A 26,179-nucleotide genomic window follows, 5' to 3' on the forward strand; every position below is an offset into this window, starting at 1 on the left:
TTCCCTTTGAAGCTCATCTTCAATATTCATCGTTCATGTGACAGACTGAAACTAAAGAAGAATTTATAGTTCATACTTAGAAAATACACGTAATTAATGTCACTGTCTAATGAGGAGAGCGTCTTTTTCACAAATCCATTTAGAGACTGTAGTGCAGGGTTCACACTGAATCCCATCTGCTTTTATCACCCCGCATTTCCCTTCAGCAGGATCCACTAACTTGAACCTGGGAAACAAAATAAATAAATCCCTGTTTAGAATTTTTGAACAAGATGTTTAGCAGCTTTTCCTCATTCGGACACACCTCTCAAATTTCTTCCTTAACTGCTGAACTCTTCCTACAGAGCCCTAATTGATAAAACGCTTCCGAGCACATGACCCTTTTGTAGCAGCTGGTTGGCCTTGATCTATTTCTGAAAACACTTGTCCATATTACAAAACCCAGCCCTCAGGATGCGAAAGCCATCGAATGAGGCTCAGGACTCAATTCATCTCCTCTCTGTGCAGAGTGTCATTCCTAGCTCTGAATATCTCTTGCGACCATATGTAGCCTCTGCTGACACCAGTTCTGGAAAGCAACAACCCTGTGCCCCCTGCTGTACATCTTACATGGACTCATGGGATAAAAACACTCACAGTGTTTGATTGAACAGGGAGCCGTCCACCCAAGTCCATTTCCTCGCACAGGATGTAACAGTGAGTCCAAGCCAGATCTGGTTTGTGTCTTTGGAAGTAGTTTGTATGAAAGTCTGTAAATGACATGGAAGAATGAAGTGACGGGGAAGGAGGGTTAACGTGGTTAAGGTGCTAGTTAGAGACTTTGGGAACTGGGTTCAATTCCCCACTCCACCACAGCCACCCTTTGTGACAGTGGGCCAGTTCGTATTTTCTGTCCTGACTGGGGAGAATTCAGGCCTTGGTACAGTCTTTGTGGTGTCTGGGGGTCATGCTATCGGTGAGGTGTCCACCGCTGGGTAGCAGGGCACAGGTTATGTACTGTTGCTGGCCTTAACTTTTCTTTTCCTTGCTTTTTAGTGTGTGTGGGTATGTATAGAGCAGGGGTGGCCAAACCATGGCTTGTGAGCCACAGGAATCTCTTTACAGTTAAAGTGCTGCTCCCAGAGCCCCCTCCCACTCCCATTCTCCACCTACCAGACTTGGCGGGGAGCTCAGGGCTTCTGCCCTGCGGTGGGGTGGTGGGGCTAGGAGGGGCTTCTGCTACAGATGACTGGTGCTTGCTGAGAGTAGGGGGGGGCACAATTTAAAGGTTCCCTCTCCCAACAGCTTGAGTCAAGGTCCCCCCAGCTGCCCTCCTTCTTACCCTCAGTGCCCCCACCCTGCATCTCCCAGGTGTTAGCTCCGAATGGAGAGGCAATGCCAAACAGCTGGGAACTGCAGTGAGGAGCTCCCAGCTGATTGTCGCTGCCTCTCCCCACAGCCGCAGCTCCCAGTGCAGGGAGTTGGGCCCAGTGGCACCATGTGATCGAGCTGGACCAGCAAACCTTGGGGAAAACTGGGGGGCACATGCCCCCTCACGCATCAACTCTGGCTTCCTGCCAGTGTGGAGGGGGGCATAGGCGCCAACTCCGTGGGTGCTCCGGGGCTGGAGCACCCATGGGGAAAAACTGGTGGGTGCTCTGCACCCACTGGCAGCTCCCCGCCCCACCCCAGCTCACCTCCGCCTCTGTTCCGCCTCCTCCTCTGAGTGCACTGCGTCTCCGCTTCTCCCCCTAGCTCCCAGCGCTTGCCACCGCAAAACAGCTGTTTTGCTCGGAAAGCACTGGGAGGGAGGGAGGGGGAGGAGGGGGAACGCGGTGCGCTCGGGGGAAGAGACGGGGGCGGGGATTTGGGGAAGGGTCCAATAGGGGCAGGGAGGGGGTGGAGTTGGGGTGGGGACTTGGGGGAAAGGGTTGGAATGGGGGCGGAGTCAGGGAGGGGCCGGAGGTGGTGGGGGGCTCGAGCACCCACTGGCGCTGGGTAAAGTTGGCGCCTATGGAGGGGGGGCTCTCAGGGCTATAGTCCTGCAGGGCACACCTCTTGGGGCTCAGAGCTTCAGCAGGAGCAGGGCTGAAGACTTGAGCCTGGGCAGGTGCCTCCTGTGGGGCTGAAGCCTGAGACCCCTGCCCCTGCAGGGCCAAAGCCCCAAGCCCTGGCAGATGCCTCCCACAGGGCCAAAACCCTGAGCCTTGTCAGGTGCCTCCTGTGGGGCTGAAGCCCTGAGACACCCCCCCACCTCCGCCCCCCTCCTTGCAGGGATGAAGAACTCTAGAACTTCCGAAGATTGTTGTATGTGGCTCAGAGGGTCGGTAAGTTTGGCCACCCCTGATATAGAGCAGCCTTGACAGACACATAGCACAGTGGTTTTGTGTATTAATTATTACTAGTGATGTTCATATCTCCAGGACTAGTTTTATTTACCATCTCATCCTGGTCCCGGATCACCAGCAGCCGAGAGCTCCTCCTTGAACAGTCATCGCGGCTCTCGTTCCAGGGATTTTTTTCTTTTGACACCCAGTAGCACTTGTCCCTGTGCAGCAGCCAGTTTGGGGGGCAGAGCTTACACCCTGATCCCTCTGGAGGGGGAAATGGAAATGTTTAATGGAGCTGAAGGTTCTGAACTGCATTAAACTCCTGCACAGACCTCCAGACTCAACATTTTCAGCAGAGCTATGCCTTGGCTTTGTTTGAGGACAGGTCCAACACTCCACTCGCCGCAGGTGCTGCAGGCCAGGAGGGAGGGGTATTGGTGAAGCTGTGAGTACCTCAGTCCTGAAATAGCACGGGCTAACGCAGGTCAGGCTCTACTGGGATCCTCCTTCACTTCCTCCCCTTTAGTGTAGTGTTCCTGTGCACTGCTTAACAGCCATTGCATTTCCCCTTAGAGATGGCTGCATGCCAGTTGGGGGGAGATAATACTACATATAAAAGAGTTAAAAAAACTTTATTTAGGTTGCAAAGTCAAAATTGGAAATGCCACATTCATGGTTGTCCATGCAACTGTAATTCAGCCTCAACGTGAGGTCATCCAGTACACTGAATGCTTGGGGAGCCATCATGGACCTGGAACCAAATAGGCCTGTGCACTGAATGAGGCAGCAGCCCTGAGATAAAAATAGTAGATAATCCTGCAATAAAGACCGTATCATAAGGCACACACAAATGGGGGCTGAATTAGGTTGTGCGGGTAACTGAATTAAGGTTGTGCAGATAATTTGGCATTTCCTAACTTTTGGGAGCTTGACTCTGTAATCTTTGTGTTCTCTTAATCCAGTATTGTGTTTAATTTCCTAGTTTTTAAAAAAACATAAAAAAATTCTGTGACTGGAACAACTGCACCAGCTTGAATCAGCAGCAGCGTTTGGACCCTGGATCTTCAGTATCACACCACACTGCTATCGCTCCAGCAACAGGAATAACTCTGCTTGCTGGTTACAGGAAAAGTCTGTGATCCTGAGGGATGGGGGCAGGGAATAGGCCTGAGTGGTCAAAGGGAGCCCAGCCAGCTCTCTGCCTTCCCCAGGAGGAGCTTCTAACCCATGTGGTGTTCCTGGGAGCAAGGGGTTGATAGACCACTGGGGCTATGTGCTGAGTGAGGGGGAGCCTGGCCCAGCTCTCACCCCTCCCCACCTCCACCTGCATCTGCTCAGGTCACTCCCAGTGCAGAGTGTGCTGCTATGGCAAGGTGAGCCCAGCACTTTTGACTGTTATTTTGTCATGCTACAGAGTTTTCCTGAGGATCACAAGCAAGGAGGGAAATGGTGGCTCTTCTTCCAAGGTTCCCATCTCAGCAAAACCTGGATGAAATTTCATGGGCCAAAGAAAACATGAAGGCCCCTCGGCCCCCTATTTCAAAGGCCTGCTTCGAACAAGGGAAGTGTGAGAGCTCCTCAAAGATACCACAAGACCCTTTTACAATGGAAGCGTTAGGGACCCTAAACAGGAATCGCTACCAGATGCCCTATAAGTAGTTATTGAAGTGGTTTGTGTCCTGCACTGGGTTACCCGAGCTAACCACTAGATGGCACTACAATACAGGAAGCTGCGGAGAGAGAAGGTGCTGAGGTTACCTGCTGAGTTGTTGTGAGATGATTCACACACAAATTGTTTCAAGTGGAAATGGAAATCTTTTAGGCCAGTGCTGCAGTTGGATTGATGGATGATTCCCTCCCTGGTACTGTTGTTCTCCGGTGTATTCAGACATCCTTTGAGCTGAGAAACTTCAGAAGAGCATGAGAATGAGCGGCAACTACCATTTAGGGATTAGCAAACTGAGAATGAGGGTGTGTGTAATAAACAGTTACATGCTGTAGCTATCAAACTGAGAACTGGGACAGAGAGAGAGAGCATGACAGAGAAAGAGAGAAAATCTAATTTATTACACATTATAAGGTGTCTTCCACTTTTCCCTGTGCACACTGAGCAGTGGCGTTGTGAGAGCTGGATCACATAGGTCTCATGTATCAAGTTCTAACACTAGCTTCTTCATGTGATATTGTTCCCTTTGTGATGATAATGAAGAGTCCAGGATATTATTCTGATTTTTGGAATCAGAAATGTGCAGGAAGGGGGAATTTCAGAGTGCCGCATTTTGCACAAATTAATTTTGAACTGCTTACCCCAAACACTTATCGCTATCACAGCTCCCAGCAGGATGAGGATCCCAGCTGCTCCAAGCCCTGCAGTGATCCAATGACAGTGGGGACGCTGATGTAGATGATGATCTGGAAGAGTCAGGATTGAGTGAAATATCTTCAGCACATTGTGCAAGAAATAATAATGGCCACCTGCTGTCCTGTGGAACCCGTGCAGCATCCTTGAATGGGCATTTGTGTTCCCCCTCAGTCCTCACATAATACTAGGAATATTTTTAAACCTGTCAGTTAAGGGCCACGTCACTCTTAGGGCACCCCATAAAGAAACAGAGCAAAATACTGCAAAGGTGAAGACAATACTAACAGATTTCTACTGTCAATTATTTAGCAACATGGTTCTATCCCACTTAGAGTGGTGCATATTTGACCATGATATATGTCGAGTCTTTGCATCAGCCCCCTCAGGCTTTGTGTTGACCAGACAGTGGTTCTTAACCTTTCTGGGGTCAGGACACATTTGTAAACCTCAATGGCCTGTCACGACACAGTAAATAGCATTAGTGCAAAAGCCACACGACTTACTAAATATCTTACCCACAACACACAATATGCACGTTAGTATTGGCCCCGTTCGTCTTTACAGACGTTTGGTATTGCGGATGTGAGGTCACAGTTGGTGCTGCAGCTTTTTTGATAACTATAAAAACCAATTCTGGACAAACATGTTATCGCATCGAGTGCAACGAAAGGTGTTTTCCTGTTGTCCAAGGCTAGTCACTTGTTTTTTACTTTGACTTTTTGTTTTGAGTGTAGAGAGCCACTGTTTATCACGTTCTGTGATGCCTGTCTCCAGACTGGATTGCCAACTTGAATGATCTTTTGTACTTGGGCTTCCTAAGTCTGTGACTCAATACCAAAGCATTGGGAGGGATAGCTCAGTGGTTTGAGCATTGGCCTGCTAAAGCTACGGTTATGAGTTCAATCCTTGAGGTGGCCGTTTGGGTCAAAAATTGGGGATTGGTCCTGTTTTGAGCAGGGGGTTGGACTAGATGACCTCCTGAGGTCCCTTCCAACCCTGATATTCTATGATTCTATTTTAGGTCTCTTTTGCAGGCATCTCAAAACCTACGTTTTGGGTGTCCTCTCTGTCTTTGACCCTCCTTTAACTCACCATATTATAAGATGTCTTTAGGAAGTCTTCCATCTTGCATCCTATGCACATGACCTAACTAACGAAGATGGTTGTGCTTGATAATAGCTCTCAGGCTGGAGATTTGTGCCCTCATTAGCACTTCTTCATTAGTAATTTTACCTTGCCAGGTGATGTCTAGAATGGATCTCAGGCACCACAGATGGAAGCTATTGAATCTCTTTTCTTGCCTGCTATATGAGATCCATGTCTCGCTGCCATAAAGGAGGATACTGACTATGCAGGCTTTATAAATCAAGATCTTAGTCTTTGTCATAAGCTTCTTCAAGAATATACACATTAGTGTAACTAGTGCTTGTATACCATACATATCACAGCAGCAGTATCTGCATTTCCTATCCCATGGGGCGGGCTGGGCTCGGCTCCCCACTCTGGTGTTGTGACTTCCAGGGTCACAGTGCTGGTCAGGTTTGGCCTGGCCTGCCTGACAGGGGCAGCTGATCCGAATTTGTGTGAGTGGCATTGTGACCCAGTGCACAGGTTCGTAGTGCGACTCACGCAAATTTGACCTGTCACCAGCCCTGTCATCATGACTGAGGAGAGACTGGGCCAAGCCTGAATGAAACCACTGTGTTCCTTTGCAGCAGATCACAATGCCCGGAGCAGCTCCAGCCTTGCAGACTGGAGCTGCAGGATCCACGGCTGCGGGGTGAATGCAGGATGGACTCGGCAACCCCCAAGTCTTTCCTTCCTTTCTGCACAAAGGAGTTATCTGTGTTCAGTCTGTTACACCTCTGGTCAAGGACAGCCAGGTCGGTATTTTGTAAGTAAACAAGCTTCACTAAGAAAATAGCTTGAGACCGGATCACTAATTTCACCTCCAATGGGAAACTGACCTGCCAGGCCCAAAGTCTGCTAACGCTTGGCAAAACAGCAACAATATCAAGGAAGTCAGAGTCACTGGATCTATACCAAATAGGTGCACATTTTCATAGTGACATAGAACAACTGCATATAACCAGAGGCTCGCACACGTTGTAGCATCTGTCAACCAAGCTTGTTGAACATGCCAGGGGCTCCTTCCCTCTATTCCCCCCACAAGCTCCCTGGGTGCCCCCTTCCACCTTCCTGTACTGCAGGGATTCCCTGCAACTCCCTCAATCTCCCCCTGCCAGGAGATCTGTGCCCTCCATTCCCCTATCTCCCATACCAGTGTCCCCTTTTCTTTCCCCCATGCTGTCCTTCTTCTAAACCAGGGTCCCCCATTTCACCCCATGTCAGCAGTTCTGTGTTCCCCTCATTTCTCCCTCCTTCCCATTCCAGGTCCCTCATTCTCCCCTCATGACAGGGATGCTGTGTGCACCTGCATGCCCCCTTCCCCCCACTTCCATCCATGCCAGGGGCTCTGTCCTCCTTCCATTTCCCCCTTTCTCCACTCATGTTCCCCCAATCTCCCACCGGGGTTCTGTGTGCACCCCCTTTCCCTCTCCTCCCGGACCAGCAACCCCCATTGCCCTCCATGTAGGACTCTACATGTGCCCCCATTTCACCCCTTTCCCCTCATGCCCCACTTTCCCACATTCTCCCCTCTATGGCAGGGGCTCGGTCTGCACCCCATTTCCCCCTGTGCCCCATACAAAAGTCTCCCATTTCCTCCCAGGCCAGAAGCTGTGTGCACACCTCCTTCCCCCATGCCCCTCCATTGTCCCCTTCACACTCCCCTCCAACCATCATTATATCTCTTCTGTCTAGGGTTGCCAAAATTGTATTTCAAAAATAAGGGACTGTTTTCTTAGCACCCCTGCCCCACCCCTCCTCCCAATATTATCATTATTATTAATAAATAACAACGATAATCGGCACTCAACCGCATTCACCAGGGGTATTTCTTGCTACTTTTTTTCAGCACTCAGCAACTCCTGATCTTGTACAGAGATGAAAAAATAAGGTGCTCCCTTGTCATAAGGCCATGTTGGCAACCTGTTCTGTCTGTCTGGGACATGAGTCATGCAAAAAGAAAAGGAGTACTTGTGGCACCTTAGAGACTAACCAATTTATTTGAGCATAAGCTTTCGTGAGCTACACCTCACTTCATCGGATGCATACTGTGGAAAGTTTAGAAGATCTTATTATATACACACAAAGCATGAAAAAATACCTCCTCCCACCCCACTCTCCTGCTGGTAATAGCTTATCTAAAGTGATCACTCTTCTTACAATGTGTATGATAATCAAGTTGGGCCATTTCCAGCACAAATCCAGGTTTTCTCACCCCCCCCCCCCACACACAAACTCACTCTCCTGCTGGTAATAGCTTATCTAAAGTGACCACTCCACGGTATGCATCCGATGAAGTGAGCTGTAGCTCACGAAAGCTCATGCTCAAATAAATTGGTTAGTCTCTAAAGTGCCACAAGTACTCCTTTTCTTTTTGCGAATACAGACAAACACGGCTGTTACTCTGAAACCTCTCCTTACAAGGTGTATGATAATCAAGATGGGCCATTTCCAACACAAATCCAGGTTTTCTCACACACCCCCCCCCCACACACAAACTCACGGAGTTTTACTTTAACTTTAAGTTTCACGGAGTCTGCTTTAACTTTTACCAGCTCTCTTTTCTTTTTTTATTAATAAATCTTTAGTTAGTTTAATAAGGATTGGCTACTAGCACTGTATTTTGGTAAGATCTTGAGCAGCCTGTTACCTAGGGTAAGTGACTGATCCTCTGGGATTGGAAAAACCCAATGTATGTGATTTTTGGTTTTAATAACCTTTTATCATAAAGTCCAGTTTGCCTGAGTGGTAAACAGGGACTGTAGAGCCTAAAGGGACTGTATGTGGCTTCATGATAACTAGTATAGTATTTTGGAAGCACATATTTGTTATTGTCTGGTGAAATCTTATGATAGAATAGGGTGACCAGATGGCAAGGGTGAAAAATCGGGACAGGAAGTGGGGGGTAATTGGTGCATATAGAAGACAAAGCCCAGAATATCAGGACTGTCCCTATAAAACTGGGACATCTGGTCACTCTATGATAGACTATACCACCAGTCTGGGGTACTTGCCCTGTATTTTGACAGTCTGATCTGAGATTGGCCCTCTCAGCTGTGTCCCTTACCAGGCAGCGTGACAGTGACACTCTACAGTTATTGTGTTACAACCAGACAGACAGAGAAATGCCACCCAGTTGAGTGTAAGGCCTTGCAAGTTTGGCCAATTACAGTACAACATTAACATGTTCCATATGCCCTATGTAACATCATAGTTGGGATATTAATATTTATTTAGCAACTGCAGTGTTAGTAGAATAAAAATAGAGGCTGACGACATAATCATCTAAAATTTTCTCACATATATCCATAAGCTCATGTACCTATAGAAGTTACACCCCAAAGATATCTGTTTTGTAAAATAACTTGTATAGTTACATTTCAAATACACCGAGCCATTTTCAAGGGAATCCTTTAAGAAAAAAGTGTCCATCCTTTATATTAAAATTTAATTCATGATTTCTTGTTTCCTCGTTATTTTAGAAATACTGATGCATATTCACTGCCCACCCCCAATCTCCTCTCATCCTTACCACGGGTTCCCTCCTGTCTGTTCTAAGTCACAACTTCCCAAACTTTGACTGATCCACAAATACCGAGTCTTATAGCTTATCTCTGCACTCAGGAAATGTGAACACCTCATCCCTAGCCTTGGAAACGTCCTTGGCATCCTGTCCATTTCAGAATCCAGGAGAAGATATCCCTTTGTGCCTTCATCATTCCCCCTCGACCAGGCTTCCCTCCTTTCCTCCTTTTCTCCAGCCCCATTTCCTGTATTCCTCAGATACTAGATTTTATTCTTGTCTGCACAGATACTAGTAGGCTTGTCCCGCTCCACACTTCGCCCATCAAGTGGCACAAGCTCCACAACACCCTGCACTGAATTGGCTCCCCAACTATTTTCAGATCCCATCCTTCCTCCTTGGACTGTGAGACTCCCACACCTCTCCTAATAGAACAATGAAGTTCTTAAATTGGTTAGTCTCTAAGGTGCCACAAGTACTCCTTTTCTTTTTTTAATGAAGTTCTGCTAGATGCCTTCTGCCCAGTCATTCCTCTCAAGACTCACCAAATGTACGGGTCCTTACCATTTGCCTTGCCCTGCTATAGTATCTAGATAGTTCAGTTACAGCCTCCAAACAGGTTTATGAAATATATGATTTATTTGTATTGTGGTAGCACCCAAAGGTTCCAGTCTGGAGCAGTAACCTATCCGCTAACTAAGGCCAGATCTACACTAGGAAATAGACCTGCCCTAAGAGACTGTATCATAAACTTCTCATGCCAGGGACGTTCTCACTGAGTACAGAACACAATGGGAGAGAGGCTGAGCAGAACAATAATAAGATCAGACATTACAGAGATTAGCTGTGTGCACAGTTTGATGGTGAATTTAATTGTATAATTATGTTAGGATACCTGGAGACTTGGGTAAAAATCTTTGTTATTTTAAATCTAAATAAATAAATAAAGTAATCTGAAATTTGTTTCCTCCTTTGGTAAAGTTAAATCAGTTGCTCCAAACTATCATTCAACTTAGGCATCATTGATTGCCTGATTTTTCTGTAGGTATCACAGCAGAGATAGGGCTTGAGGAATTTGAAGGAAAAGAGGGTCATCAAAATATAACAGCATGGCCCTTGTATTTGTATGTAGGGCCTGTCGCTGACTATGACATTTTCTGAGACAGTTTGTATTTACTCTGAAGTAAAGTGCACCACAGGGCATTAAAGAAATTCAGTACCCAGCTCCAGGAGTGGTAAAGGATTCAGGTTAGCTAAGTCCTGCCAGATACATGGTGCATAGAACACATAGACCTGTCCTTTGTTGCTAGAAAACCAGTGTCTAAACTACCTGACTGTGCTTTGAGTTACCTATGTGGGGTAACTATTGTGAGCTCCCTGTTGCACCTTTAATATAGTTGGTGGATTGCTGGTGATGTCAGGGGTTCGGCTGATCACCATTTTGGAGGCTGGAAGGGATATTTGCCATATGGCAGAATTGGCAAATTGCCGTGTGGGTTTTTTCCACCTTCCATTCAGCATCAAGGTGGTCTGGGTTTAGATTATAATTGTTGCAACTTTGACAGGTTCCCATGTGGCTGGTAGTTTAGAAAGGGTTTGTTTACAGGTTCCTGTAACCCGGTGGTCTGCCTTGGCCATGGTCCTGAGCACAGTATTAATTGGTGCAGGGGTTTGTCTATGCTTTGAGCTGGGGGAGCAGTTCCCCGTGCTAACTCTGATTGAGCGAGTGCCCTAAAAATCACACGTAGCTGCAGCAGCAGCAACGTGACTAGTAGGAGGGTGTTAGCCACTCTGAGTAGGTGCCTGTGGTCTCAGCTGGGTTCGTACTGATGTACTCAGGGTGGTGAGCCCGTCCTGCTGCTCAGCTAGACACACTATTTTTTAAAATACACTCTAGTTTTAGCACACTAGCTAGATCAGAACTAGTGCGGGGTTTGTCTGCTCAAGGTGGGTATCTCACCCCAGCTCGAACTGTGCACATACCCTATGTCTCATGCAGCTTGTGGCTCACCTCATCTTGTCTCTCCTATCTTTAGCATGGAGGAAGGGTTGGGACTCTGGCTTACCAGTCAGGGTGAGGGTGGAGAGGGGGCATGACTTTCACATTTACCCTCTAGTCTGTAGTACACCAAGGCCATTCGTGCCAACTGGAGAGCCGCACTGGAACAACCTTTCTGGGTAGTTTGGGTAGTTACCCTAGTTAGGTAATAGTTTTAAATAAAGTTCCAGCCTCCACATTTAACCATATAATGGTGTCTATGTCTCATTGTCTTTATGTCCACATTAACGTCTAATTGTACTTTGTCAAGTGGCTGAATTTTTAATTGCAATTTAAAAGTAAAGCAGGCAGTCTGAGCTTAGTACATGTGGAGCACTGACAGGAGAAGAGATGTTCCCTAACCTGATCAGCAAATAGCCCCCTTCTTCCTCAGCAACACTCACAATTTCCTACTGCGTCACATACCATACAGCTGTTTCAGGATGCTCTCCCATATCTCAATGCTACTGTTGGCAACCCCTTGGAGGCCTCCCCCGCCTTTCTGTAAGGGGAAAAATTGGATTGTATCTTACCCTGACCCATCAGCTTCCCTTCTCACCCAATGTAGGGAGCCTGTCAAGCTATCAGGACAGGTAAGGCAAGGAAGGTCCTGCATTAAGGTACAGAGACCTCTCCAATATTATGGTAGAAAAACATTACACAAGTGAGGATTGTGTGACAGTCGAATGTGCCAGGTTCTTTTTGTAAGAGGCATGTCCTGTGAATCCTCTGCTGAAAACCCTCTGCCACAATAACGCTATGTCTGAAACACTGTGTTGTCTTAACTCCTAAAATCCTCTGTGGGAACAACTCCTATTCCGGTAACAGAGTGTCTTCTGAACTTTTGTGCCAAAAAGCATTACATTATCAGCATCAGACTCCAGGGTTCTCTTTTTGTCTTTAACACCCACTATTTGAAGAAAACATTGAGCTCAGAAGTAGATATTTATAATTGTTATTGTATTAATTCAATTGCCATGTGGAAAATAATTTGCAAGGCAAAAACACAAAACAAACAGTTCAAAAAGTCAGATTTGTTGCCAAAGAGCTCTGAAAAAAGGTAATACACCTCATTAATTTAATTTTTTTTCTGATAATTGGAGGTGGTATAAACACAGATTAATCACAGAAATGTAGGGATGGAAGGGACCTTAACAAATCATCTAGCCTATCAGCTGTGCTGAGGCAGGATTAAGTATATCAGGTCCTAGCCCATCCCTGACCGGTGTCTGGAAGAACACTAAGCCAAACCACACGCCAGAACTTTCAGAACAGACAAAATGCATCCAGACGTGACATTAGTGTGTAGCAAGCTGGTGCTCTGTAGAGTCACACCCTAGTTTAACGCACACAAGGGCTTGTAAAGTTCCCAAGTAGACAAGCTTGTACATTGGACACTCCTGTTCATACAAACCCGAATGACATTAGCCTGTTTTTGCAGCAGTATCACACTGTTGACTCATATTCAATGTGTGATCCACTATAACTACCAAATCCTTTTCTGCAGTACTAGTGCCTAGCCAGCTATTCGCCATTTTGGAGGTATGCATTTGATTTTTCCTTCCTAAGTGTAGTACTTTGCACGTCTTTATTGAATTTCATCTTGTTGATTTCAGACCAATTCTCCATTTATCAAGGTCATTTTCAATTCTAAACCCGTCCTTTAAAATGCTTGCACCACTCCTAGCTAGAAACTGTCATTCACAAATTTTACAAGTCTAGTCTCCACTCCATCATCTAAGTCATTAATGAAAATATTGAATTGTATTGGACACAGAAAAGCCACCCATGGAATTCCACTTGATACGATCTCCCAGTTTGACAGTGAAGCATTGTTAACTACTCTCTGAGTATGGTCTTTGAACCAGTTGTACACTCATTTTTTTAGTAAATTCATCTAAGCCACATTTCCCTTGTTTGCTTATGAGACTATCATGGAGGACTGTGTCAAAAGCCTTGCTAAAATCCAGATATATCGTGTCTACTGCTTCCCTCCAGCCACTAGGCCAGTTACCTTGTCAAAGAAGGAAGTTAGATTGGTTTTGTATGATTTGTGCTTGACATTCCATGCTGCTACTAATTATCACCTTATTCTCCTCTAGGTCTGAACAAATTGATTGTTTGATAATTTGTTCCAGTATCTTTCCAGGTATCAAAGTTAGACTGACTGGTCTATAATTTCCTGGGTCTTCCTTTTTCCTCTTTTTGAAGATAAGTACTGTGATTTTCTTTCTCCAGTCCCCTGGGTCCTCACCCATCCTCCATGAGTTCTCAAAACCAATTAATGGTTCTGATATTGCTTTGGTTATTTCCTTAAATACTCTATTGTGAATTTAATCAGGCCCCGTTGACTTGAATGCATCTATCTTATCTAAACATTCCTTAAGCTGTTCTTCCCATATTCTAGCCCAAGATCCTTCCCCCTTGTTGTTAATATTGTGTTACGTATCTGCTCTATATTAATCTTTTTAGTGAAGACTGAAGCAAAAAGGGCACGAAACACCTCAACTTTCTCTGTGTCATCCTTTATTTGCTCTCTTTTCCTGTTAAGTAATGGACCTACATTTGTCAAACTAACAGGACAAATTCAAATATCAGTTTTAATTTGTGTTTTGTTCATTGCCACTTTGAAATAATTTCTTAAAACTAAAGGCTTAATACTCCTATTAAAAGGTTAATTGCCACAGTCTTACTGGGTTATCACTCCACCGTACTACCCTGAAAAGAGATATTTAACATCTACACTATTTATCAGTTCTAAAAGAGCATCATCAAAATTTTAAAGTTTCAAATAATACTAATTTTCTGGCAAATCCTTTAAAAATTGCTCTATAATTTTTATGCTTGCATTTTGCATCCTTTGAAGTCAAGGATTCTTAGCCTCAGTGGGGCATAAACAGGTTTCAGGGGGTTGTGACCACACTCACTTTCTTTTTGGATACATGGATGGGTGCCCTAAAACTTGTAGTAATATGGAATCACAGTATGGAAAAGCTTGAGAACTCCTGCCTTAAATTAACATTTAGCTCAGTTTCTTATTTCTTCATTATTCTGATATTCATTTTCCCTCTCTCCTTTCATCCTTGCTACTATGTTCCTCCTTGAGAGTCTCCTTTAAGTTACAACTTTTCAAAATTAATTTGGTATGAAACATGTCCACTCCTGTTCTGCACTCAGAGATAGAAGGGAAGGTGGGAATATGTTCCCATTTCAGAATCCTGTGCAAAATCCCATGGTTGCTTGTAATTTTCTCTATTAGCCAAATTTCCCTTTTTCTCCAGCCCCAGGTCCTAACCTCCTCAAATAAACATTGGGTCTTTAACCAGAGGCCAGTAAATCCTTTTCTTTACTCTGCACTTCTTAGTGACACAGGCTCCATGACACAGTGTACCTAAATATCTCCCCACCACTTTTCTTCTAATCCTCTCTAATGAGACAATGAAATCCTTCCTGTTCTTGGAGCCTCCCAGGTTCCTTCTGTTCTGTTCACTCTTCCCAAGACTTGACCATTGCCCTACTCCTTATCCCTCTGACTTATCCCACTATAGTAAATTGTAGATTCACTAGTTTACTTCAATCCTCCTAATATGTATGAAAGATGGCATACAATAACGTATTGTATTTGTATATATAATTGTAATTGTATATATATATAGGCTGCCAGCGGCTACTCTTGTAGTGATGTGGCTGTTTTAATACTGACATAATGCTTGCTATGATAATGCTTTAAAGAAATTCCGTATCCAGTTCTGACAATAGTAGGGGATTTCACATTCTCAGAAGTCCCACTCTGTGAACATAGCATATAGAGCTGTTCCTTGGTTCTAAAGACCTTCTTTCTAAGCTATCTGTGCTGCAATTCAAATAATAAAAAAGTACATTAGGATTCCATTTTTCTAATTGAAAAGAGAGATCATACTAGCACAAAAACTAAGAAATTAAAGACTTACTGAGGTGCCGAGCTGGATGCAATGGTTTGGAAGAGGCTTTCAAAATGTTTAAATCAGCATAAACTATTTCACCTGCCATGATAAGCGCAGAGGAGGGAGAGCACGTACAGAAGAGGATGGAGTCTAAGAGCAGCCTCATTTATATATGAGCTAATGTATCCAAAATCAGGAAGTGTCTGTCATCTATTTGAAGCTTTTTTACTTCCTTTTCCCCTGGTGATTTGAGAAGTCCAGGCACCCAGGCTAATAAATTAATGCCTATGTGCTAGCAACCAGTCTGAGTTGTGCTTGAAAACACTCAGGACAGGAGAGCTGTTCTGCACTACGGTGTTTAGGATTTTAAAAGCACAATTATTTTTCAGTAGTACAAGTAAGCTGAGTCCTGATGCATTTAGCATGGCAGCTCTGAAAATTCACATGGCAAGAAAGTCTTGTTAAAGCATAAAAGAGGGAAATAGTCAATTGGCATTTCCCTAACCTTTCAGTGGAGCAGCCATCTTTAATATATGCCTTTCACTCTAGTTCTCTCTCTGTTGTTGCCACTCAACTCTTGTGTGAGTGAAAAACTCTTTTTCATGGGGTGGCTGAACTGCCTTCTCCAGGGAAAGGGGGCTCTGCTGGATCAGGACCTGAACGCGGGAGTTGTGGTGCCACTTCAGCTCCCACTGAAGCCAATGGGAGGCCAAGGAACTCAGCACCTCTCAGGATAGGACTCCATGTCTGAGGACCAATAATGCCAGAGTCAGTTCAATAGACTGCAGTACTGCCAGCCCCAAATGTTCAAAAATCATGAGTCAGGCTCACCAAAAATCATTAGATTGGTTTTAAAATCATGAGATTACGTAAAAATAATAAGAAAAGGAGTATAAAGACTAACACGGCTGTTACTCTGAAACCTGTAAAAATAATAGTTGATGTTCTTTATTTGCCTTCTGCTTTTTCAGCCCTTAGCTTCAAAACTTGACCCCAGTGCACCCTTTCTCCACAGCCATGAGGGCTAGAAACTTTTTCTTTAGGCATGAAGGCTGAAATCATCACATCTCCACTTGACTCCAGGAGCTGGGGCTTTAAGGAAAACAATAATTATCATGAGATGCATGACAAAATCCTGGGAGTTGGCAGCACTGAGACTGGTTCAATAAAATTCGTGCCCACAAAAAGTAAAACTGTTAGGTTTGCATTCACACAGTGTCATGTCAAGTGGGAAATAGAGTTGGAGGACACTGGTCATATGCTGGTACCCTGCATCTTCTACAACACTCACTACCATTCTCAATTCGTTAACTAGCAGGCTGATGGTACAACTATAAAGTTTCAAGTCTCAACTGTACAGAAAGCCCACCATCTTATGTACAACAAGGAAATAACTCCCCCACAAAATCTGTCTTAATTTATAGGTAAGGCTGCTGAGTGCAATTCAAAACAAGATACATTAAACATCCATAAATGTTCAGGTTGAAAGAAGACACAAGCTAAGGTTACATCAACAATCTTGAAGGGAAGCAGCGGAAGGCATTTTAAAAAGGAAGTACTCTTAGCTGTGCTGGCGAGTGGTGGCTACAACTGTTCTCATGCAGCTTTACTGAGCTGTCCAGGTTTGGGGAACTGCCAGGGAATTGTTTTTGGGAACTGTGAGGTTTTGAGGAACTGCTCAGAGGGGAGTAGCAGAACCTCCCCTCTTGTAAGGAGTTCAGCTACATGGTGACTTTTAATGGCAGGAGCCAGGAAGGGGAAGCATGGAAGAGATGGAAATGGAACCGCTTTAAATGCTCTCAGAATTTTTATACTTTACATAGTTATATATATGTGTGTGTGTGTGTTCACACATGTCAAGGTTCCTCCCCCACTCTGAACTCTAGGGTACAGATGTGGGGACCTGCATGAAAAACCTTCTAAGCTTATTTTTACCAGCTTACGTCAAAACTTCCCCAAGGTACAAAATATTCCACCCGTTGTCTTTGGACTGGCCGCTACCACCACCAAACTAATACTGGTTACTGGGGAAGAGCTGTTTGGACACGTCTTTCCCCCCAAAATACTTCCCAAAACCTTGCACCCCACTTCCTGGACAAGGTTTGGTAAAAAGCCTCACCAATTTGCCTAGGTGACTACAGACCCAGACCCTTGGATTTTAAGAACAATGAACAATCCTCCCAACACTTGCATCCCCCCTTTCCTGGGAAATGTTGGATAAAAAGCCTCACCAATTTGCATAGGTGACCACAGACCCAAACCCTTGGATCTGAGAACAATGAAAAAGCATTCAGTTTCTTACAAGAAGACTTTTAATAAAAATAGAAGTAAATAGAAATGAAGAAATCCCCCCTGTAAAATCAGGATGGTAGATATCTTACAGGGTAATTAGATTCAAAAACATAGAGAACCCCTCTAGGCAAAACCTTAAGTTACAAAAAAGATACACAGACAGAAATAGTTATTCTATTCAGCACAATTCTTTTCTCAGCCATTTAAAGAAATCATAATCTAACACATACCTAGCTAGATTACTTACTAAAAGTTTTAAGGTTTCAGAGTAACAGCCGTGTTAGTCTGTATTCGCAAAAAGAAAAGGAGTACTTGTGGCACCTTAGAGACTAACCAATTTATTTGAGCATGAGCTTTCGTGAGCTACAGCTCACTTCATCGGATGCATACCGTGGAAACTGCAGCAGACTTTATATACACACAGAGAATATGAAACAATACCTCCTCCCAGCCCACTGTCCTGCTGGTAATAGCTTATCTAAAGTGATCATCAGGTTGGGCCATTTCCGTGTGTGGTTTTTGGGAGGGGGGTGAGGGGGTGAGAGAACCTGGATTTGTGCAGGAAATGGCCCAACTTGATTATCATGCACATTGTGTAAAGAGTTGTCACTTTGGATGGGCTATCACCAGCAGGAGAGTGAATTTGTGGGGAAGGGGGTGGAGGGTAAGAAAACCTGGATTTGTGCTGGAAATGGCCCAACCTGATGATCACTTTAGATAAGCTATTACCAGCAGGACAGTGGGCTGGGAGGAGGTATTGTTTCATATTCTCTGTGTGTATATAAAGTCTGCTGCAGTTTCCACGGTATGCATCCGACGAAGTGAGCTGTAGCTCCCGAAAGCTCATGCTCAAATAAATTGGTTAGTCTCTAAGGTGCCACAAGTACTCCTTTTCTTTTTAAAAGTTTTAAGACTCCATTCCTGGTCTATCCCCGACAAAGACAGACTATAGACAGACACACAGACCCTTTGTTTCTCTCCCTCCTCCCAGCTTTTGAAAGTATCTTGTCTCCTCATTGGTCATTTTGGTCAGGTGCCAGCGAGGTTACCTGTAGCTTCTTAACCCTTTACAGGTGAGAGGAGCTTTCCCCTGGCCAGGAGGGATTTCAAAGGGGTTTACCCTTCCCTTTATATTTATGACAACACAGATAGAGAAAAATTCTGGTGGGTTTCCTGCCAGTAGCTGATTAAGAGGAAGAGAAAGTTTAAAAAGTCCTGATCCATTCTTATAGTGACCAAAAGCCTTCTCTATTCCTCAGTGGGAAGCAGTGTTGTCCACTGGCTCTGCTACTAAACTTGCACTCAGGAGATCTGAGTTCTGTTCCGGCTTCTACTATTAGCCTGCTGGGTGACCTTGGCAAGTCACATCAATATCCCTGTGGCTTGTTTTCCCCATCTGTAAAATGAGGATAATGATACTGGACCAGATTTTCAGAGATATATTGGGGCCTTTGAAAATCTGGCTAACTGACCACATGCTTTGAGATACATGGATAAAAAGTGCTGTATTATAGGTGACACAGCTAGTGACACGTAAACTTAACGTTGCTTCACACTTTTGATTATAACTTTCAGTTGCTTATAACTTTGCCAGATTTAACTGTTCATGCTGAAATTTCTGGCTGTGTATCTGCCTCAGGCTGAATTTTTCTTTTTGAAAGTTTCAGCAAAAATATTCAGCCATTTCAGTGAGATTAGGGGAAAACATATTGTTCTACCCATGTTAAATACCTGGTTATGAGAATTTTCTTCAGAAGCTCTAGCATCTCCAGGCTTTGGAGCAGGGACTTCAATTTGACATTGCGGGGTGGGAGAAATCACGCTGGTATCAGGGAATGGCTTTAGCTGTTCCAATGAAAAACCACCCAAATTTGGCCAAGTTATGAGCCTTTAACAAATTGCATTTTGCACAGTTTCAGTAGAGACTTGTTAGAGCTTCACTGCTAACCCCTCAAATCACTGAGCATGCTCCATCCCATCACAGCCCCTATATGTGACAGGACTTCACATGTGCCATCCCAGAAAGCAACTGAGCAGGAACACAGCCAACGGACTCAGCACATGCTGAGAGAATGGCAATGTCACCCACCATCACCAAGACTGGTTTGATGAGAACGATGCTGAGATTCAGGGCCTGCTCGACCAGAAAAGAAAAGCTCATTGCATATGGCAAAACGACATATTACACCAGCAGAAGAAAGAGTCATACAAGCAACTCAAAGCTGAAGCTCAAAGGAAAATCCGTGACATCAAAAATAAGTGGTGGCGAAAAGAGACCAAGGAGATTGAGCTTTATGCTGATAAACATGACATCAGGAGCTTTTTTCAAGGCAATAAGGGCCATTTATGGTCGATGCTCCCATGGTCCCACACCACTCCGAACCCAAGACAGGTCGACGTATTTTTTAAGGACAGCAAAGCCATCAAAGTCAGATGGAGGGAGCATTTTGAGTTACTCCTGAACTGTGAGTCAACTGTCTCTGATGCCACTATCAAATCTATACCTCAATAACATGAAAGAGAATCTCTTGCTGACCCCCCTGCCCTTGAAGAAGTAATAAGAGCCATTATGTATACCAAGAACAACAAGGCAGCAGGACCAGATGGCATACCAGCTGAAGCCTACAAGTCTGGAGGAGAAGAACTGGTAAGGAAGTTCCACAAACTTTTTCTTCATATCTGATATGAGAAGATTCCAGAAGACTTGAGAAATGCCAATACTGTTGCAATCTTTAAGAAAGGAGATCAGTCAGAGTGTGGAAATTATTGAGGCACTGGCCTTATTATCTACAGCAGGGAAAATTCTTGCCCGTATCCTCTTAAAAGGATTACTTCCCCTTGCTGAGGAAATACTGCCAGAATCTCAGTGGTTTTAGACCATCCCACAGGACAACAGACATGATCTTTGTTACCCGCCAAATCCAGGAAAAGTCTCAGGAGCAAAATCAGGATCTGCACATGGGCTTCATCGATTTGACAAAGGCCTTCGACTTGGTCAATCGCGAAGCCCTGTCGAAGGTGCTGGCCAGATTTGGATGCCCACCAAAATTTATTAAGGTCTTAAGGTTTCTTCATGATCAGATGACTGCCACAGTTCTCTGTAATGATCTTGAGACGGACCCTTTCATCATCAAAACTGGGGTTAAGCAAGGATGCGTTATTGCCCCAACCCTGTTCTCCATTTATTTAGCAGTCATTTTGGTCCTCATTAAAGACTGTCTCCCCCATGGAGTTGACATTCAATACAGAATGGATGGACGACGTTTTAATCTTCGCTGTCTCTGCTCGAAGTCTAAAGTCCTCAGGGCGTCCATTATTGATCTTCAGTAAGTTGGTGACTGTGCCATCCTTTGCACACTGAGAATGACCTTCAGTCCACACTGTGAATTTTTTGTACAAGCTTACCAAAGCCTAGGACTCTCACTCAATATTGAGAAGACTTAAGTGCTCTATCAGCCTACTTCAGACCTTGCATATGACCCACCACAAATCACTATCAAGGGACAGACTTTGGAGACAGTCAGGCACTTTTGCTACCTTGGTAACCAACTCTCTCAAAATGCAAAAATTGACAGTGAGATCCAGCACAGGATTCAGTGCACAAGTGCTTCCTTTGGGAAATTGCTCCAATGTGTTTTCACGGACCATTACCTATGGCAGGACACCAAGATCCAGGTCTATAAGACAATTATTATTCCTACACTCCTTTATGGATGTGAAATCTGGGTGACGTATTGATAGCACCTCAAGAGTCTGGAGAGGTACCACCAACAATGCCTCTGGAAGATCCTTCGCATCAAGTGGGAAGATCACTGCACTAACGCCAGCATCCTCACTGAAGCCAATATCATCAGCATGGAAGCAATGATCCTCATGCACCAACTCTGCTGGGCTGGACATTGTGTGCAGATGCCAGACTCTTGCCTCCCAGAAGAAGTCCTCTGCTCTCAGATCACCCATGATCAGAGTAGCTGATCACATAATTAAAGACAGTAACACAATGTATGCACAAAGCGACAAAATTAAGGTTGCACAGGCAACCTTAATTCTAGCATTTCTTAACTGGAGTGCTTGACTTTCCAACCATGATATTCTATTAACAATTTTTTTAAAAATGTAATACAGCTAGAGATTATTAGCTGTAGGAACTAGGAGACTGGGACCCTTATGACTTAGTTACCTACCCTTACACTGAAATACTTTAATGAAATGCATCAATATGATGCAATTTGCCCTGCTTCCCTGGTAGGCAAATATTACCTCAAACTCTGGCTTGAAGTTTCTTTTCTTTAATGCTATTTTTTCTGTCTGCTCCACTACTGTAGTGGAAATTATCTACCACAGAAGCTTAAACAGTGACAGGATCCTGCCTAAGCAATGATTTACTTTGTGCTTCTTTCCTGTGTGATCTCATGTGTCAGACCGTGCTCTGCATTTCAGATTTGTGAAGGGCCTCTTCCCTTACACCTTCTTTATAATCACTGAAGTGCACCAAAATCCTACCACAGGGGAACTGAAATTTTTTAGAGAACATATACAAAAATAGACTTTGAGACCTATGTGCAAATATTCACAATTTGTCAGTGAAACAGATTCCCATGAGAGTGCTGTCCACATCCAAATATTGTACAGACTCGTTCTGTGTACTCTACACAGTTCTGCAAGCATACTTCAACCACCACCACAAATCCCTAGCTATTCCAAACTTGAACATTTATAGAAAAGTTACTAACTTGTATAGTAACTGGAGTTCGAGAATCGTCTATTTGTATATTCTACTCTTGGTGTGCATGCACCCCAGGTGCTTGAGATTGGGGTGTTTTGGCCAGCATTGTTTGTTCAGACCACATGTGCCCTGGTTGCCCTCCTGCCCCTGTATCAAAGCTATAAAGGGCAGTGTGGATCCAACTGCCACTCAGTTCCTTCCCCACCACAGCATCCACGTATGTAATAGAACTCTAAAGTAAGAGGGAAAGAGGACAAGTCATAGAATATAAATATGGGCAATTCATCTTGACAAACTCCAACTACTCTCCAAGTAAGTAACTTCTCTCTTCAAGTATTTGTCCATGTGTAGATTCCACTCTTGGCGACTCACAAACAGAGATCTAAAATAAGTAGTTGGGTGCTCAGACTATCTAAAAAGAGATTGCAATACAGCTCTCCAAAGGAAGCATCTGCTCTGGATGCTTCCACCAAGAAGTAGTATTTGGAAAAGATATGTATGGCAACCCAAGGGTCTGCTTTGCAGATGCCCAGAATGGGAATGCTTCTCAAGAAAGCAGCAGAGGCTGCTTGTGCCCTAGTGGAATGGGTTCCAATATTATCTGGAGGATGTAATCTAGCTGACTCGTAACAGAGTATAATGCACCCCAAAATTGATTTTGACAGTCTTTGGGCAGAAACTGGTTGGCCTTCATCCTCTCAGCAAAAGACAAAAATAACCTTGGAGATGCTCTAAAGGGTTTAGTTCTTTGCAAGTAAAAAACCAGGGCCCTCTGACTATCAAATGCGTGTAATCTTGATTCTCCATTATTAGAATGTGGTTTGGGAAAAAATACTGTTCGATGAATTGTCTGATTTAAATGGAATCAGATATTTTTGGTAGGAATTTTGGGTATGGTCTGAGACACACCTTATTAGTATAGAAGGCTGGATATGGAGGTCCTGACATGAGTGTTATCTCCCCAGTTCTAGATGAAGTAATAGCTTCTAGAAAGGAGGTTTTAATGACTAAGAGTTACAAATAACATGTTGCTAGGGGTTTGAAAGTGGGCCCATCAATCTTGATAACTCTATATTAAGGTCAGGAGGGAGAGGACCAAGTTGCCTAATTAGGATTTTTCCACCAATAAGACCTTAAGGAACCTAGAGCTAAGTGGGGTAAATTGTATAGTCTCCCAAAGAAGGGTGCTATGCACTGATGGTTGCCAGGCATACCTTAACTGAGCCAATGGAAAGTCCAGAGGTCTTCAGACAGTAAATCTAAAATAGTATCCATGGGACAGAATTGGTGCTCTTCCCACCAAACTGTAATTCTTTTTTATTTAGCAGCATAGGTTTGTCTGGTGGAATCTTTCCTACTATTATCAAAATGTTCTGGACTTGTGAAGATCATGATCTCTCTACCTCAGACACCCATCCAGAAGTCATGCTGTGAGATGGAGGGAGGATGGATTCAAATGGAGTGTGAGCCCGTCGCCCTGGGATATCAAGTCTGAGATTACAGGTAAGATCTTTGAAAGACACTATGATAAACTCATCAAATCCTGGTACCAAAACTGTCTTGGTCAGGCAGGAACTAGATTTTATTCTGGAGGCATCTTGACTTATCTTCTTGAGCACCCTCAGAATCATTGGTTCATACATAAGTGTGGTGAGACCACTGAATGAGGAATACATCTGAGAGAGATCCTGTGCTGCACTTGGCTCAGGAACAGAAAGTTTGGCATTTTCTGTTGGTTTGTCTCAAACAGGTCTGATGGATGACCCCAGACTCTGAAAATTTGGAAACCATGGAGTCTGATTGTCCATTCATAGTCTGGTAACAAGTGTCTGCTCAAAGTTGTCTGCCAGCGTGTACTACAGACCTAAAAGGGATTTGCTGTTAGGAGATACTAGATGACTGCACCAGTTCCAAAGTCTAACCACCTCCAGGGACAGTGAGGAATGAATGTGCTTCCTCTTACACATTTATATAAAAGATTTTTAACACTGAGGGTAATTAACCATTGGAACAATTTACAAAGTGTCATGGTCTCCATCACTGGATATTTTCTTAAAAGATATGCTCTAATTCAAAGGGAATTATTGTGGGGCAGGTCTCTGGCCTGTGTTATACAAGAGGCCAGACTAGACGATTATGATAGTCCTCTCTCACCTTGGAATCTATGACAGTCATGTTGTCTGTCATAATCTAGATAGGCTGCCCTTTAATAAGAGGTAAGAACTTGATGCAGGTCTTTCAAACCACTCTGAGTTCCAACACATTAATAAGTAGGTGAGCCTCCTCACAAGTCCATTTGCTTTGTGCTTGATGGTGATCTAGGTATGCTCTCCTCCCCAGAAGTGATGCATCAGGTTGGGAGAGGCAGTAAAAAGAGTACTCTTCTGCACATGTTGCTTGGTTCTTTCAATCAGTTAAAGGAGGAGAGAACATCCTCAGGAATCTGTAGCGGCATGTCTAAATTATATCTGCTCAGCTCGAATGCTGATTTTAGCCAATCCTGCATGCAGTGTAGGTGTAATCTGGCATGCTGCATGACAATAGTGCAGGAGGCCATGTGTCCAAGTAGACTTGGACAAGTCCTTACTGTAGTGTACGGATTCGACTGAAGCTGTTTGATGAGACTGGACATGGTTACAAATCTGCCCTGGGGCAGATGAGCTTGGCCTGCCTTGAAGTACAAAATCACCCATATGAACTCTATTCATTGCGTTGGAGTACAAGTGGATTTTTCTTTGTCGACCTTCAGGCTGAGGTTACTGAAGAGTTGGAAAATCTGAAGGCTGAAACTTTGTACCTATGTTGCGATTTCCCTCTGACAAGCCAGTCGTCCAGGTGTGGATAAACCGCTATGCTTCGTCTTCTGAGATGGGCCACAATCACTGCCAAGACATTGGTGAGCATCCTCAGTACTGTTAAGAGACCAAAAGGGTAGAACCCTGTACAGATAATGGTTTTGTCCCAGTAAGGACCTTAACTACTTCCTATGCACCAAATATATGGAAGTATGTGATCTGGAGGTAGAGAGCCATAAATCAGTCTTCTGAATCTCGGGATGATATTATGGAGGCTAATATGACCATCCTGAACTTGTACCGTAACGTAAGGTGTTTAGCTCTCTCAAAGCCAGGAAGTGCACACTAGTGCAAGTTTTCTTAAAAAGCCAGCCTAGGAAATTAAATGCAAGTGTCTTAATATGCCTAGGAGAGGTAAATCACATTACTCCACACTGTAACAATCAGGGTCCAAACACTGCAAGGGGAGAACAGAGGCTCTGAACCCTAAAGAGTAAGCAATTGAATCAACTGGTTTTGTACAATGTTAGTGTATAAAAATATCAAAAGTAAGGTATTTTATGAAAACTTGAAATGTTCTGAACTTGATGGTCATTATAAATGATGAGTACTTGTGGCACCTTAGAGACTAACCAATTTATTTGAGCATAAGCTTTCGTGAGCTACAGCTCACTTCATCGGATGCATACTGTGGAAAATACAGAAGATGTTTTTATACACACAGACCATGAAAAAAATGGGTGTTTATCACTACAAAAGGTTTTCTGCGATACAACCGAATTTGCTCCAACCCCTCAGACAGAGACAAACACCTACAAGATCTCTATCAAGCATTCTTACAACTACAATACCCACCTGCTGAAGTGAAGAAACAGATTGACAGAGCCAGAAGAGTTCCCAGAAGCCACCTACTACAGGACAGGCCTAACAAAAAAAATAACAGAACGCCACTAGCCGTCACCTACAGCCCCCAACTAAAACCCCTTCAACACATTATCAAGGATCTACAACCTATCCTGAAGGACGACCCAACACTCTCACAAATCTTGGGAGACAGGCCAGTCCTTGCCTACAGATAGCCCC

At 44.1% G+C, this 26,179-nt stretch overlaps 1 protein-coding gene across 1 annotated transcript; it reads right to left on the minus strand.

Moving 5' to 3' along the window:
• Positions 1-91: 91 nt before the first annotated feature.
• Positions 92-15,449, minus strand: LOC140898179 (killer cell lectin-like receptor subfamily B member 1B allele A). The gene is made up of 6 exons (XM_073311606.1): positions 15,311-15,449; positions 4,617-4,721; positions 4,068-4,217; positions 2,419-2,573; positions 637-749; positions 92-226 (listed from the first exon to the last, which is right to left on the minus strand). The coding sequence occupies exons 1-6, from the start codon at positions 15,447-15,449 to the stop codon at positions 100-102; spliced, it is 789 nt and encodes a 262-aa protein (XP_073167707.1). The 3' UTR covers positions 92-99.
• Positions 15,450-26,179: the final 10,730 nt, after the last annotated feature.

This window comes from Lepidochelys kempii, chromosome 14 (assembly GCF_965140265.1).
Source record: "Lepidochelys kempii isolate rLepKem1 chromosome 14, rLepKem1.hap2, whole genome shotgun sequence".
Taxonomy (NCBI): Eukaryota; Metazoa; Chordata; order Testudines; family Cheloniidae; genus Lepidochelys; species Lepidochelys kempii.

Bases quoted from the DNA above. Each gene is read 5' to 3' on its own strand.
- LOC140898179 (XM_073311606.1), bottom strand. From the start codon at position 15,449: ATGAGGCTGCTCTTAGACTCCATCCTCTTCTGTACGTGCTCTCCCTCC. The intron at 4,218-4,616 runs GTAAGCAGTTCA...GCTCTTCTGAAG, and splicing joins GATAGCGATAAGTGTTTGGG to TTTCTCAGCTCAAAGGATGT. The intron at 2,574-4,067 runs GTAACCTCAGCA...TTCCCCCTCCAG, and splicing joins ATCTCACAACAACTCAGCAG to AGGGATCAGGGTGTAAGCTC.